The sequence below is a fragment of the Lepidochelys olivacea genome, assembly GCF_965140295.1.
Source record: "Lepidochelys olivacea isolate rLepOli2 genome assembly, chromosome: 15".
NCBI classification, from domain to species: domain Eukaryota; kingdom Metazoa; phylum Chordata; order Testudines; family Cheloniidae; genus Lepidochelys; species Lepidochelys olivacea.
The window spans coordinates 2,842,626-2,858,823 of NC_140425.1; the positions used below are offsets into that span (position 1 = coordinate 2,842,626).

The window sequence follows — 16,198 nt, forward strand, 5'->3', positions numbered from 1 at the left end:
GGCAATAAACTTCATTATACAAGCGTCATGATTCACTTGTTAGTACATGACTAAATTGGGCACAAGCAGCCACAATGCAAGTGCCTTTCACCTACTTGACTAGCTTCTAAATAATTTTCCTCTAAGGAATGGGGGGAATTGGGTGAGAATCACATGTACAACAAACTCAAAGAGGTTATGTTCAAGTCCGTCCTGTTCTAATTGAAGTGCGTTGAATGCCCTAACTTCAGTCCTAACATGACATGCTAGTCCAGGGATAAAATTTTCAAGCGTGCCTAAGAGACACAGGACCCTAACTCCATTGATTCTCAGTGAGACTTAGGCTCCTACATGTAGTTTATTCAAAGAACAGGACATTTTAATGAGGCCTGTAACCCATTTAGAAAGTCTTTGAGGGCATACAGGCTTGCTACCAAAAGTTACAAAAAGTTGAGATGATTTAAGAAAAGGCTTTTTTCTGGAAAGATAAAAGGACGTAGCTCTAAGTATGTCTAGTGAGTAGAGTTTAGTGTCTGTAGGAGAATCTTGAAGCTTATGAAAACATATTGGTAAGGCAATAAATTATATGGAAGACCAAAAATGCTTTTGGTAAAAAATCTGGATGATGCCTTAGGAAACAAAGCATACAGAGAATGAACCATCAAATCTTGAATTTTGGTTATCCTGTCAGCCAAGGTGATGACTACCAAACACACAGTTTTAACAGAGAAGTAAAAATAGGAGCTGCAGGAACGGCGAACCGTTGACACTGGGAGCTGCGGGGAGCCGTGCCTGCGGACGGTCAACATAAACAAAATGTCTCGCGGCCCACCAGGGGATTATCCTGACAGGCAGCGTGCCAAAGGCTGCCGACCCCTGTTTTAGTGACTGCAGCAGTCACTGAACATACTGCAGCGTCAGACATCCAGTGAGGCTTGCAGAGCTGTCTTGGCCACCAACTGGCCTTCTGTAGCCACTGCCTTCAGTTCATCTATGGTCTCCCGAGGAGGTTTTTCAGACAGATGTAAAACCTTTCCCCTGAAGAAAATTGTTGTTAGCCAATAAGGTTGATCATCAGCTATGCGAGTCTGCAAACTAGCAGATGAGTAAACTTTTCTCCCCAGAAGATCCATCTGCTTCGGCTCCTTGTTCCTGGGTTTAGTTTAGGGGGCCCAGACAGCTTAGAGCTTTCCTAAGCTATCACTACAACCAAAGACCCATGGCCTGGCTGTGTGACAAAGTAGTCAAACGCCTCAAAAAGTACAACTGATCTGCCCTCTTAGATGGCAAACTCGAGAATGCCTTTCATTAATAGGCATGGTCCAACAACCCTGGGATACCGGGTGCAGGATGTCAATAAGTTATGTGACCTCTCCTGCACATTCTCCAGGAGAATCTCTAAAGTACCCACCATTCTTTTAAGGAGGTCCTTAAACGCCCTGACATTGCGTATTGTGGACATATCAGACAGAGTCATGGTCTTGTCAGATGGCCAGGGAACAGGCTGGTCCTCATAGTCCTCCATGAGGACTTCCTCACCAATTTTCAGGAGTTCCTGATGAGATGAATGAGACTCCCTAAAAGAATCCCTAAGGGAAAAGGGCAATTTTACTCTGGATCTCGATGAATCTCTTGAAATCCTGGGAGTGGGTTGGCTTCTGAAGGCCTCTCCCTTAGCCTAAAGGGACAAGCCAATAAACCCAAGGTTCACGTAAAAGCAGAGGATAACAAATGATTAAACAGGAATAGGAGTGAGGGTCACAGGGTCAAAAGCAGGAAGCCAGAGTGGGACGCTGAGCAGAGAACCCCAGACAAGGCCCACTGCTCCTCGAAGGCGTCCAGGGAGCCAGTGGATGCGGCCAAGAGGAACTCTGCGTGGATATGTGAGCAAAGCAAGAAGCGGAAGAACCCCACAGTCACAGGGCACCTCTCTGTCCAGCATCCTCCTCTTGGTATGGTGGATGGCCACTTTGGTCAGCACCAGGAAGAAGATGACCAGGAGGTCTTGTAACTTCATGGGGCCACGGATAGGATGTGCAGACATCAGAAGGTCCGGGGAAAAGTGCAGCCAGAAGCTGAGGAGAAGGTTCTGGAGGAGCCAGAAAAGGGGCTGCAGCCTGGTGCATTCGAGATAGATGTGCACCAGGATCTCCCTCATGCCACAGAAGGGGAAAGTGTCAGGAAGGGGGCTGTACTGCACCAAGTACATGCCTGTGCACACGGTTCCATGAAGGAGCCACCAAAGAATATTCCCAGCGGGCCATGGAACCAAAGCGGAATACAGACTGGCCCAGCAGGGCTCCTCACCGTCCACAGGTGGTAGGAGGCCCTGCCATTTGGTGTCGGGGCAGGAGACGAGGGTGAAGAAATTAGAAGTATGGAGCATGAGCAAGTGCAGCTGTGTCCTAGGCATGGTTCAGTAACGCAGAGAGTGCGGCCGCAGCTCGCGGGGGCAGGCACCGATGACAAGGTCCAGAGGGCCAGGGGCAGGCGGGGAGCATCCTCCCACAGGCTGGTTCTTGACACACATAAATAAGCAGTCGATGGAAGAGGCTGAGGTCTCCACAGAGACCAAGAGGGCCAGGTTTACAAACCACATGGGAAAGGCATATGATACTACAAATGTGGAAACCAGGGCATGAGACCTCTCTGAAGCACTCCTTCCAAGGCCATTCACATGTTGCTAGGTGAGGTGGAGACTTCCTAGAAGGGCTCCTGATGCTGTGCAAAGATGAGGATGCAAATGTATAAAATTCCTTTCACAGAGGTGGTGATTCCTGAGGTGTAGGAAGGGGAAGAGACTCACATCTGACAGCATAAGAGATAGTCAGCAACACCACAGAGGTTGGACACAGAAAAAATTTCATCTTCGGAACATTCGGCTGTGGTACCAAAAGAGTCCTGCATACTGGAGAAAAAGGACAGAAATCTAGCAATGGGGACTCCTGTTCCAAAGTGATAGAAGGTGATGTCAAAGCAACTTTAGTGGATGAAGAAGGAAGCACCCATGACTCCAAGATGCCCACAGTACCGAGATAATGTTGTCAGTCACCGAAGGTATAGGATGCAGTACCATAGCTAAGGAACATGAGCCTCCCAGTCTTTGAAGGCTCACAATACCAATGTGGTTTCAAAGGAGCCATTTTAGACAAGTCCTCTTCTTTGTTGGTACCAGGGATGGCAATTGATGCTGAGCCCTGTCTGGAGATCTTTCTTCTTTTCTGGCTCCGGCAGCAGGAACTACTGATTGACCTGAGGAGGACTGACAAGAAGACTCAGAGTGCTTGACAGCAGCATGAAGTCTTCTGAGGACAAAGATCTATCTGCCAGAGAGATGTCTCTTATATCTGAATCACTCATTGAAACTGGTTTCAAAGCCAGAAGAGACTGTTCCCAAGGGGGTACCTCAGAGTCAGACACACTCCATGTAGATCTTTCCATTAAAAATAATTTTACACTGGCATCATGAGCCCTCTGTATGTGCTTAGAAAGAGCTATAAATGGCACACTAGCTAGGGATATGAGACTCCCTTAAACACTTTCTAGATGCATCATGGGCAGGCAGAACAGTCTTGCAGGCAGGGCAGATTTTAAAGCTCAGAGACCTGTTCTCTGCCATCAGACTTATTCCTTGGTACTGAGGAAAGACTCATAGAAAGCAAAATTGCTTTAATTTATGTTTGTTTGTTTTAGCAGCAAGCTTAACTAAAACTTACCAAGAAAATACACTAACTCCAAGCTAACTACCTACAACCCTAAAACTACTAAAATGCTAAGAGGAAGCAGGAGGACACTGTGGGCTGTGACTTGCTACCATGGGCAGTGAGAAAGAACTGAGTAGCTGTTGGGGCTGCCCCTCCTTTTACACCCTGCCGTAGGGGGCAGATGGGGCACATGTACAGCCCCAGCAGACACTGCCAGCTAAAAGATTCCAGGCTCACGCACACAGGGCACATACACCTACAGTGGGAGCCGAACAAATGTTTGAAGAAGAACAATCCCCATGGTGTCAATATTATGCTGCACGCCAGGGTGGGTCATTGGCAGCCAGAGATTGAACGAGGGACCTCTGAATTTCAAAGCACGACACTACTGCCTAAAGTACAACACCCTGCTCAGTTAGCCGAGGCTGCAGTAGGCTCATCAAACTCTATGTGTGGCCCAGCCGCCACCAGCAGAGTGCTACACAGAGTGGGTGTGGGATACATCAATCTTGTCCTTAATTCAGCTCTGCTGCATCTAGATGTTACAGCACGTGTACTGTGATATGTAAGCTCATCAGCGCAGGAGTTCAGATCCTGCAGGATGCTGAGTGCCCTTAATTTCCACTGAGTTCAATGGCAGATGAAGCCATTCAGCACCTCGTGATATTGGAGGGGTGCATGATACAATCACAAGGGACAGTTTTCACTTTAAAAATGTTTTGATGAAGCAAATTTATCACTGTGTATTTTTCAGAAATAAAACAGAGCCATTACCTGAGGATGTCCATCTGGGGCCCGTCCTTTGTATACTTGAATTTGAACTGATACAGCTCAGTCACCCTCTAGACATTCACAAAGGGAGCAGAAAAAAACAAGTCTTTCAGCAACATGCTGCCAAAGAAAGCTCAATAGATTGTGCAGGAAACTCTCTGGTGTCCATGCTTCCTCATTCCTACGCCTGTCTAGCAGCATCAAATTATTGACTAGGCTCCATTTTGATCTCAAAAATCATCTGCAGATTTTCTTAAAAGAAGCAAATACAAACCCACTTCTGGGCTGAGAAGAAACATGAGAAACTCCAACTCAAAAGGAAGTTGGGGGAGAAAAAGCAGGAGCCACTTAAAACAGGAGGTCATAATGCAAACGGCATGCGAACTAGAGCGTACACCAGTGACGCTACGGTTCGGGCTGGTTGAAAATTCCGCATCCAAATGGGTTTCTGATGGAACACTGGGTTTCTGACTAAATAATTTTTTGTCAAAATTTTTTGCCTGAGCACAGAAAAATGTCAATTTTGAAATGCTGCTGCAGGGTCTCATGGGAGCTGTAGTCCAGGTGCCTCTTGCTCCCATTTTCCTCGAGGGCCAGGCTCCCCAGCCAGACTACATCTGTGTGATGCACCCGGGCCACGCAACTGCCATTGCCAAGAGAGACCTGTGGTGCACCCTGGCCATGCCCTTCCCTTGCCAAGAGGGGGCCTGTGGTGCATCATGGGAGATGCAGTCCTTCAAGGGAACTCATACAGGTGAATGGGAGCGTGAGGTTTTGGATCTACAACTCCTGTGGGACAGCGGCAGCAGATCAGAATGAAAATATTTCCGTTTACGTTATTTTGCTGAAAACTCAACATTTTCTGAGGAAAATAAGAAACCATAAACAGCTCTGGCTATAACACATTTAAAGGGCATTTCGGTAAGGTTTTGGAGGGGGATACTAATCCCAGCCTTGGTAGCCAAGTATATGGAGTAAATTCTTGCTCTTCTTCCATGAGCCGCATTGCGGGGCAGTGGAACAGTAGTGGATGGGCAGAGGTTCCGTCTTTACAGGACAGATGACGACATAAGGAACAGTGTGCATTATCCTCAGCTCCTGCTTCTGGTCTTCAGCAGAAGGGAGCAAGGTCCTACCTATGCCCCTAAGCTACCCAACAAGCAACACCAGGTGCAACAGACAGGCCCACAGCCTAGTACTCAAGAGGAGCACTGGATCACCACTCTGCCTGGCATCCGAGTTGGTCTGCTGGGGTGAAGGAATAAGAGAAAGAGGTAGCTTATGTCTCCTCGCTCAACCATGCATACCTGTCAAATCAAGGCAGAATTTAACCCTATGAGCCCATTCCAAATATAGTACAACTCACCCCTGCAATTGATTTCCCCCTAAGTAGAGCTTGACTACTCCTTACCTGTGGCTCCTTGGGATTGGTGTAAATCTGTTTTAAGAAAGTACAGTGAATGCATCTTTCTCTCTGATAAAATGTAGAGGTGAGACGTAATCAAACAACTGAATCTCTATCATGCCCTAAGAACACGGGGTATGTCTAGATTGCAATCATGGGTAGTGATTAGGGTGACCACCCATCCCTTCGCTTAAGCGATGTCTCCTGACCATTTTAAACATTAAATTGATACTTATCATAATTGCATGGTATACTGGAGGGTAGCAGAAATCTACACTTGATACGCTAAGGTAAATTGTGTTTCCCTAAAATGTCCCTTAAAATAAAGCGCTGTCCTTTATTTTTCGTGTGGCTTTCCCTTATTTCCATCCAACAAAGGTGGTCGCCCTAGCTGTGACTGCAGCTTGAGCTGATATACCCAACCTAGCTTCAATCTCACTAGCTTGGGTATGGGAACAGTGAAGCTGCTGGTTTGGGGCTGACTTGTATAGCCCAGGCCAATGCTTGCAATGACGCAACTTCACTGCTCCGGGGGCAAGCGCTCCATAAAAGATCAAACCATATGACTGTCTATACAATAGCCTTCCTCTGGCAGCAGCCAATACCTGTTGCTGCAGAGTAAGGTGGAAAAAACATCCATGATGTGAAATTTTGCAGGGCTCAGGGGAGAGCCCATCCTGACCCTCACTAGCGATCAATGAATGCCCTCATGCATGAGGATTAGTTACCCGGATCTTCGCTATGGTGTCTAGAATACCTACAAGTGCTTTACAAAGGTACATGTCGGAGGCTGGCCGTGCACAATCTCTGCAACACCAAGGGTGCCAATGGCAACTTGCCAGAAACCTGAGGGCTAAAGGGTTTGTCCCATCAATGGTAACAAGAAGACAACTAAAGAGAATGCTCATTGAGATGGGAAGGGAGGAGGCAGTTGCCCATTTCTGTTTGGGGCACAGGCAGAAAGAAGCAGCAATGCGAAGCACATGGCAGTGCTTGTAATCAGTATCCTAGACCTGGGCTCTGATTATGCTACAGACTTCTGCTGGCACAGGTACATCAGCCAGGGGTATAAAGAAGCCTCTACAGCAGACGCAAATATACCAGCAAAACTGTGCTTTTACTGGGATTGCTTGCTTTGCTGGTAGGGGGTTGTTTTACTTTAGTTGGATCCACACTGGGAGCACTCTGCCAGTATTATATGCTGGTGTTCCTATACCAGTAAACTGTTCCTAGTGTGGACATGGCCGTAGTGATTTAAGGATGAATATTCTGCACCACTGATGGAAGCGAAAGCTGCATCCAGCAAATGTTCCCATGCAACCTACGACATTAACATTTATCTTGTGAAGAGAGAAGCTATTGCTCCAAACTGAGGCTAACTCCATTGCCATGAGCTCTTTAACGCTCCCTAAGTACGGACAGAGATGGGCAGAAGGGCCCTTAGTTTAACGTCTCATCCAACCACCGTGGGGGAAGGAAAACACCTTGCATTCATTTAACGGATGACTTACTGCCAGGACAGCCATATGTAACTGGAAGAGAAGATAAGAGCCTAGTCAAAATCTAAGTGCCTCGAGTAATGAAGGAGTAAATACATTCAATGGTTTGCAAGTCAGGGCTTTTCATACATACCCTTGCTAATTCAGATGCACTTGGGTGCAACATCAGTGACACCCTGTGGCCAGTTTTATTAACTACATCAGGGGTCGGCAACCTTCAACGCAAGGCCTATCAGGGTAATCCGCTGGCGGCCGCGAGACATTTTCTTTATGTTGACCATCTGCAGGCACAGCCCCCTGCACCTACCAGTGGCGGCGGTTTGCCATTCCCGGCCAATGGGAGCTGCGGGAAGCGGCGGCCAGCACATCCACAGCTGCCTGCCGCTTTCCACAGCTCACATTGTCAGGAATGGGAGCTGCGGGGGGGTCGCATCAACGTAAACAAAAAGTCTCGTGGCCCACCAGCGGATTACCCTGGTGGGCCGCATGCTGAAGGTAGCCGACCCTGAACAACAATCACATTTTTCGAAAGATCTATAAATAAGGCCCTACCAAATTAACGGCCATGAAAAACACATCACAGACCATGAAATTTGTCTCCCCCAGTGAAATCTGGTCTTTTGTGTGCTTTTACCCTATACTATACCGATTTCAAGGGGGGAGACCAGCATTTCTCAGATTGGAGGTACTGACCCAAAAGAGAGTTGTGTGGGGGTCGCAAGGTTATTTTAGGGGGGGAATCATGGTATTGCCACCCTTACTTCTATGCTGCCTTCAGAGCTGGGCGGCCAGAGAGTGGCGGCTGCTGACTGAAGGCCCAGCTCTGCAGGCAGCAGCACCCAGGAGTGGCAATCCCAGACCAGGCCATCCTTAATTCTGCCCTGCTGCTGGCGGCGGCTCTGTCTTCAGAGCGGGGCTCCTGGCCAGCAGCCGCCGCTCTCCAGCTGCCCGACTCTGAAGGCAGCACTGCTGCCTGCAGCAGTAAGCTTAGCAGTACAGCACCACCCCCTACAATAACCTCGTGACCCTCCCCTCACCTCCTTTTTGGGTCAGGACCCCTACAATTACAACACAGTGAAATTTCAGATTTAAATAGCTAAAAATCATGAAATTTACTATTTGTTAAATCCCATGACCATGAAATTGACCAAAATGGACTGTGAATTTGGTAGGGCCCTATCTATAAAATAGCTGTACATCCAGTCTTGCCTCACAGTGTTCTCGCTTAACAGATTCCTTCTATTTAAAGCTCCTTGATACTGGCAGCCTTTTCTATTCAAGTCCAATGTAAGATCCCTTTTTTATTATGAATCTCACTGTTTTTACCCCACCTGCCATTAGCAACGAGGTTTCAGTCTTTGATCTCTGATATGGACTTCCTCACAGACACCTAACACCTTGTTCACCTATGGACTGCACTATGGCAAGGAACTGTACTTGACACTAGCCTTGTAAACCACTCGAAAGCTTTGGCTAGAGAAAGCATTAGTTCACTTGCTGACTGAAACAAAGGAACTGCCTCAGTAGATCAAACCAGTGACCCACCTGGCCTAGTACCATCTCCATGATGCTGACTAGAACCAGATGCTTCAAAGGAATGTGCAAAAAACCTGGAGGAGTGGATAATTATGGAATAACTGCTCACAGGAGTTTTTTCCTAATCCCTATCAGTTAGAAGTTGATTTATGTGCTGAAGTATGAGGGTTTGAATCTCTTCTAAATGGTGGAGACCATTATCTATTTAAAGCTGACTGTTTGATTTGTCGGTAAGCAAGTATTTGAGTTCAGAACATTTCACATCATTTCATCTACGACAACAGTAGAATTGACATAGACAAGCGTCAGTCTGATCAGCAGTGCAGATATTGACAAAAATCCATCTGATTTAGGTAAGAGTCATTCAGATATAGATCACAGTCTGATGAACAACGCTGATACACAGAGAGCAATCAGCACTTTATATTTACAGGTCAGATTTTCCTCAGATTGCGTAAGTGAGGGCTGGGATTACTTAAAAATGTGCATTTATTCTGAAACCAGGTACTCAAGCCTTGTATTTGAAAGAATACAAAAAGGAAAGGAAATCTAAACTCAGGGCAGGTCTACACTTAAAAACGTTGCATTAGCACAGCCGCACGCCGCCGTAGTATTTAAGTGAAGACGCTCTTAGGTCTTCCGTTGGCAGAGCTAATCCACCTCTGTGAGAGGCAGTAGCTCTATCAATAGGAGAAGCTTTTCTTTCAGCATAGCGCTGTCTGTCTACATGGGGTGGGGGGTGGTTGGTTAGTATAACAATGTCGCTCGGGGGTATGGATTTTTCACACCCCTGAGCAATGTAGTTACACCAATATAAGTCTGAGGTGTAGACCTGACCTCTATATGGAAAACAGAGATGACAACAAAATGAAGAAAAAGGAAAAGAGGAAAGAAAGGCAAGGAGACGGTAAAAGAAGGGGTGAAGGAAAGAGGGAGCAGAGAAGAATATGGGAAAAAACAAAGGCAGGGAGAGAGATTTGCTTTGACTGACAGAATCTGCATCCATCCATTAAAAGATGTGAATGTAGAACAGAGAATGCAGGGGAGAACCCTGCAGCCTGCAAATTAGTGTGGAAACCATTCACAACAAGCAGGTCTAGACACTAATAATGGTTACTACGCTACGGCACGTTACAAAGGAGTAAGAGTCCACGTCACAAACACGCAGAGCAGCTTTCCTTCGTCCCCTGTGGCACAGATCTCTATTGTGTACTTGTTCTGTATGTACAGTTTCCACTGGGATCACTGGCGAATATATAGCAGAGATGCTCCCTGCAGGAATGCACAAGGAAAACTGGAGCGGAATTTTGCCCATTGTTAGTGAAGAAAGATAATATTACCAAAATATCAAACAAAAACTTACATAGTTCTTTTCCAAAGCATCAAAACAGCCCTGAATCCTGCCAGGAAAGAAATGTTAGTAACTAGTCATGCCAGTCTAGCAGCATCACTTATTAGATGGAGTTTAGAGTGCACATTTACAAACATTAAGAAGTACGGAGCTGACAGCATTTTTAGCTTGTAACGCCCTCTTCAGGTCACTCAGCAATTAAGGGTCTCTTCTCCCCTCCATATGTGTGCACAGTTTATACACTAAGGCTCTGGTCCTGTGAACACTTCTTACCAGGCGTCCTGGGACTACTCAAAATAGTAAACCCTAGACTGGGTAGTAATGGCCAGATCGTTGGCCCCATTCTGGCCTCTTTGTGCTGATGGATCCAGCCAGCTGGTGTTCCTTTGGCATAGCTATGAGGAAGGAGGCATGGCTGGAGTGCTGCTCCAATCATGACTTTAGGCTGCTCTAAACTATCCTGAGACAGTGCAGAACTGGCCCCAGGACTGGAGAACTGCATATGGCTCCTCTGCAGCCTCCTCATCTGAGCCTGGTGTTTACAGGACACAGCAGATAGCTGAGCCATAAGTATTTGCAGGATTGGGCTCTTACAGTATTTAAGCAACACAGAAGTGCTGAAGTGAGCTGTAGCTCACGAAAGCCTATGCTCAAATAAATGTATTAGTCTCTAAGGTGCCACAAGTCCTCCTTTTCTTTTTACAGAAGTGCTACACTCCCTATAACAACTCCCTCTGCAGATAGGAAGGAGTAATGCCATGTTTCTGAAATTTGAAGAAGAGTTCTGTATACGCTTGAAAGCTTGTCTCTCTCACCAACAGAAGTTGGTCCAACACAAGATATTACCTCACCCACCTTTCTCTCTCTGTTTCTGAAATGCATTTCTTAACTAGAACTCTAGAAAGCTAAGGGCCTAGTTATGCCCCCAGAAACAGACACAACTTCCACTGAAGAGAAAAAACGGCACATATTAGTTAAAAATCAATCAAGCATATAAAATCACTTTAAAAACTAGAAATAGCAAATATGTAACCTATGGAAACAAGTAACCTCACAACGTTGTTTAGAGTGAGCCTCATTCCTCCCTTACCTGCTTTGTTTGTTCAATTGAGGGCCTGATCCCGCTCTTATTGAGGTCAATGAGATCACATTTACATTGGAAGCTCGTTGGCGAGGGACCATGCCTTCGTTATATACGGTGCCAAGCACACACAGCTTTTATAATAAATCAGTGAGCACTGCTTTGGCAAATCCAGTATCATTGGCCCTGAAGGATTTCAAATTTAGGAAGTAAAGGCCTGTGGTACAATGCCATATTGCTGTTCAGCATAAACTTATCATAGGACTTGTCTACATGAACAGTTAGACTGCGGAAAACTGAGATTAAAACAACCCCACGCAAGCTTGCTGCAGTCTAACTGCCTGAGTGCACCCTGCTGACGTGGGTTAACAGCTCTTTAATGCACCTTGAGCTCGTCCCATTTCAAAGAAGACTAGATTGAAGCGCTCCAGCAAACCGTCAATGGGTACCAGCAGGGTGCACACGGACATTGGAGTGCAGCAGACTAGTCCAGGATAGATTTATATCCCAGCTTGTCGTGGTCTAATTGTTCGTTTAGGCAAGCCCTAAGTTTCACTGTTATTCACTTACCACTTGACTATCTGCAGTGACCCGAGGCAGCTCTTATCTTCCCGAAGGATTTTTAGACAGAGATCTGCAAAACAAAAGTTAGCATCTAGTTACAAAGCATATCTGGAGCCACTGGGCAAACACTGAAATCAAGTCAGTCATCAACGTATGAAGTATTTTATCTGGAAACACTTCCTGAGCTGGAAGAATGGTTTTAACAGCATCCCAGGTGGGCTGACACAGGCTCACTGCTGTAGTTTACAATGCCAAAGACCTTTGCTGAAATACATTGAACTCTTCCAGGAAAAAGTACTGGGGTTACGGATTTATGGAGTGTGGCTTCATTTAGAAATGCCAGCAACTTCCTTTCCCCTCAGTCCCCATTCTCATCTTATTCTGGCACTTCCCAACAGCACCCTCTAGTTCTGCACTCTAGTGTTCACTAACACACAAATAAGCTAAACAACTGTGCTCAAAATAAGCTAACCCTGTGACGTTTCCCCACCGGGCTCCTGTGGCCCTTTCGTCCTCCAAGTTTAGGAGTTAGGATCCACAAGCAGAAAACTCCTAAAGTTGAAGCCAATGCTGATAGGCCAACCACAAAGGTGAATTAATGCCTTGGGGCCCAATCCTGCAGCTCTCTAAGGAATGAGTGGGTCAAATGTCAAGATTCTTGCGCAGAAAGGCACTTGAAGATCTGAAATCTGATCAGAAAGACTGATGACCTTTCGGATGGAAAAATCAAAAGTCAAATTTGGGATTTCCTCTTCCGTCCTCAGCAGGCCATAATGAACAAGTGACCAGATTTCAAGATACAACTCTACGAGAACACGGAAATGAACTGTACCCCATTTCAAGCATAAATCAAGGATGATAAATCTATAGAGCTGGAAAATATGGAGTCGCTCCCTCTCCCCACCTTCAGATCCTAACTTAATATAAAGATGCAGATGAATCAAAGTTTCATCATATGGTGTGACCTTGCCACAAGTCTCACAATACCTTGTGTTTTTCTTAAAGCCTCATCTCTGAAGCCACGTGATTATGTGAGAATCTCAGTTTTCATTTACAGAATCTCCAGATTATGGAGAAAAGCTTGAAAATCTGACCCCTATGGCTGAAAAAACAGAAGGCAACAATAAAAAAAACCCTGACATTTATTATTTCTAAAAATCTATGATTTTTAAGCCAGTCTCGTGATTTTGCGGGAGCCTGACACATGGTTTTGGAATGCTTGGGATTGGCAATATTGATGAAATTGCTGAGTAATGAATGCAACTGGAAAACAAAACAAACATTGAGAGAAACAGCTGATGGTTGCCACTAGCTCTAAGGGTATGTCTACACTACAAAATTCGGTCAATTTCATAGAAGTCGATTTTTAGAAATCGATTTTATACAGTCAGTTGTCTATGTCCCTACTAAGTGCATTAAGTCGGCGTAGTGCATCGATTTATAGAGCGGTGCACTGTGGATAGCTACTTTTATTTTTAAAAATCTAATGATTTTTAAGCCAGTCTCGCGATTTTGGGGGAGCCTGAGACATGGTTTTGGAATGCTTGGGATTGGCAATACTGATGAAATTGCTGAGTAATGAATGCAACTGGAAAACAAAACAAACATTGAGAGAAACAGCTGATGGTTGCCACTGGCTCTAAGTTGTCTTCCTGCCATAGGAGCTTTTCCTGTATCAGGGCTGCTGGATAAGGCCCATAGGCTCACATCCTGAAAGATATTTAGGTGCCTAATTCCCACTGATTTCAATAGAAATCTGGCACCTCCATACCGTGCGCTGAGGATTTGGGCCACGGTCAGCAATGTTCCTATAAAAGACTGAACTTGTCAAATATGTGAACAGCACTGGACTAATCTGTACTGGGCAAAGATAATGCATAGAAACATAGTAGCATGCATTGAAAACATTACCATCTAAATAGCGAGTTCCATATGAGCTCTCTGGGAAGAGCCCTCTTAGGTACGTTATACAGGAGACAGAGATGGCCAAAAGCCTTTTCACCAGCACCATGGACTGCTGGTCAGTGGCAATTTTGTGTGGAAACAACACTGATTCCTGACAAAAGACAAAGACAAAAATATTACTGGTTTTAGACCCGTGCAAAGGCCCAGCGCCAGAGGGGAGAATCAGCAGGTTTAGAGGTAGTCTAAATTGGGGTAATTTTACCCTTTCTTTTGGTTTCCATAGTGTGTATGCCACTCACTCACATGTTGGTGGACTCAGTATAACTAGCTCAAGGAGCATCTAACACACTTAGCCCAAAGTTTATTGCTACACAAAAGCTTTTGCTCACAGTATTAATACATTGTCATACAGGCAGAGAACTATTGCCACAGTTCCACAGGGCTGGTGTCACTGATTCCAGTGACAAAAAAGGGCTCTGAGGTCTACACACTGGAAAAGAAGCACTATTCTGGGGGCGGGGGGGGGGGGGGGCGCTTCTCAACTGCTCAGATATTTTGAGTCCAGAAGGCAGACACAGCCTGCAGAAAGGCTTCCAACAAAACCAGAGGTTATAGGCAAATCCGGTTTCTAAAAGAATGTGGGATTCTGCTTAGTAAGAGCTAAGCACTCATACACTTTTCCATGCCTAGGACTCTGTTTATTATGAATAAGGCTAAGATTTTGCCATGGGCAATAAATAAAAATTCATGGGGCCCGTGACTTTTCCTAAAAATAACCACACACGCCACGGCAGAGACGCACAGCCCCAGCTGCAGCCCCCAATGCGGGGCAGGGGCACACGGCCCCAGCAGCAGCCCCCGCCGCAAGCTGCAGGGCAGGAGCATATGGCTCCGATGGCAGCTCCCACCGCGAGGCTATGTGGGGAGTATAGCCCCCGCTCCAGCCCCAGCCCCGGCTCCAGCTGCTGACAGCTGAAGAAGTCACGAAGGTCCAGTAAAACCACGGAATCTGTGACTGCCGCGACCTCCATGACTAAATCGTAGCCTTAATTATGAATACTAAACAGCAAGTAGTGGTGACGATCTAGCGGTCCCTTCTGATCTTCATGACACCTGGTATTAACATGCAAAATCTCTGCGAAAAGGAGTCCCACTACCCGTTCATTGTCTTTTTCTCCTCTAGGGCGGCTCTGCAAGCCCTAGGACTTTTACGTAGCCAAGCACCAGTATCCAGCACCTCAGCACCGATTCGCCTACAAATCCTCAGGCTGCTTAGCCAGCATCTTCTTGGCTACCCTGGCCTGGAGACAACTGTTTTCAAAACCCAACAAAGACACAGTGTAATCAGCACTGAGCACACTGCCTGCCCTGGGAGCAAGGGATGGGAATGGTAATCAAAGCTACGTTTCCAGCTCTGCAGGGCTGAGTACTACTAGGCCAGCACGTTGATCAGTAACATTAAGTCCTAAATCCTGTACCTTGGAGGTTTTATGCTTCTGCCCAGTGTGTGAGAGCTGAGCCATGGCCATAGCATCTCAAAGTGCTGCCTTCCACATGCAATTAGAACCTGCAGAGAAATAGACATTAACCACTTGGCAAATACAGGATTCCTGAAATTTCTCATCTTCCTGAGCATAAGAACCAGACTGCATAAGAACTCTCTCCAGGACTGAAAGCCGAGCTCTTGCCAGGACAGCTAAATGGTGTCAGATTGATGTCACTCTGTGCCACAGTTTGGAAGTTCACATGGCAGGAAGAACACCTCATTATCTATAAACAAACTGTCAATAGTACTGGAAATTCAGGGCCAGATCCACAGCTGGTGGAAATTGTTGTGGCTCCAGAGACTTCAATGGAGCTAGGCCAATTTACATCAACTGAGGATCTGGCTCTCTCTCTCTTTGACAGAGGTGCTTTTAATCCTCATGCTGGTGCACAGAACAGTGCTACTGCTCAGAAATGCTGAGCCGACTCCCAGACAGCTGTTTTAACAATCCAAAGAGCATTGTGCTTTTAAAAGAGCACTGTTGAGCTGAAAGCAAAATATTAATCTTGACCCATTTTAAGCCTCTATCTGAAACATCCCACATTATATTTTTAAAATAATAGTAATCTCCATTTATCTTCCATAGAAATATAGGGATTTAATCCCCTTTTAAGTGAGAATTTTATCGGAGCCTGCCTACTGAGCCACTATAGATGTCTTCATAATATAGCATTTTTTACCTTCAAAATTCTTGACAAACATTAACAAACTAATGCTCACTACATTCCCCAAAGGTAGAGAAGCATCATAGAATCATAGAAGTGGAAGGGACCTCGAGAAGTCATCTAGTCCAGTCCGCTGCACTCAAGGCAGGACTAAGTATGATCTAGACCATCCCTGATAGGTCTTTCTCTAAC

General features: G+C 45.8%; 1 protein-coding gene across 6 annotated transcripts in view; it reads right to left on the reverse strand.

The window, feature by feature from the left end:
• Nucleotides 1-16,198, reverse strand: part of HORMAD2 (HORMA domain containing 2) — a 67,002-nt gene that overhangs the window by 32,460 nt on the left and 18,344 nt on the right. For 2 of the 6 annotated variants that reach the window (XM_084648936.1, XM_084648939.1), the window contains exons 2-8: nucleotides 15,274-15,362; nucleotides 13,802-13,946; nucleotides 11,897-11,960; nucleotides 10,258-10,294; nucleotides 7,371-7,391; nucleotides 5,866-5,928; nucleotides 4,458-4,525 (exon numbers count right to left, since the gene is read on the reverse strand). In XM_084648936.1, the coding sequence (XP_084505062.1) occupies nucleotides 4,458-4,525; nucleotides 5,866-5,928; nucleotides 7,371-7,391; nucleotides 10,258-10,294; nucleotides 11,897-11,960; nucleotides 13,802-13,946; nucleotides 15,274-15,324 (449 nt within the window). In that variant the 5' untranslated portion in view covers nucleotides 15,325-15,362. The remainder of the gene's footprint in view (nucleotides 1-4,457; nucleotides 4,526-5,865; nucleotides 5,929-7,370; nucleotides 7,392-10,257; nucleotides 10,295-11,896; nucleotides 11,961-13,801; nucleotides 13,947-15,273; nucleotides 15,363-16,198) is intronic. The other 4 variants (XM_084648937.1, XM_084648938.1, XM_084648940.1 and 1 more) reach the window with 4 other exon arrangements.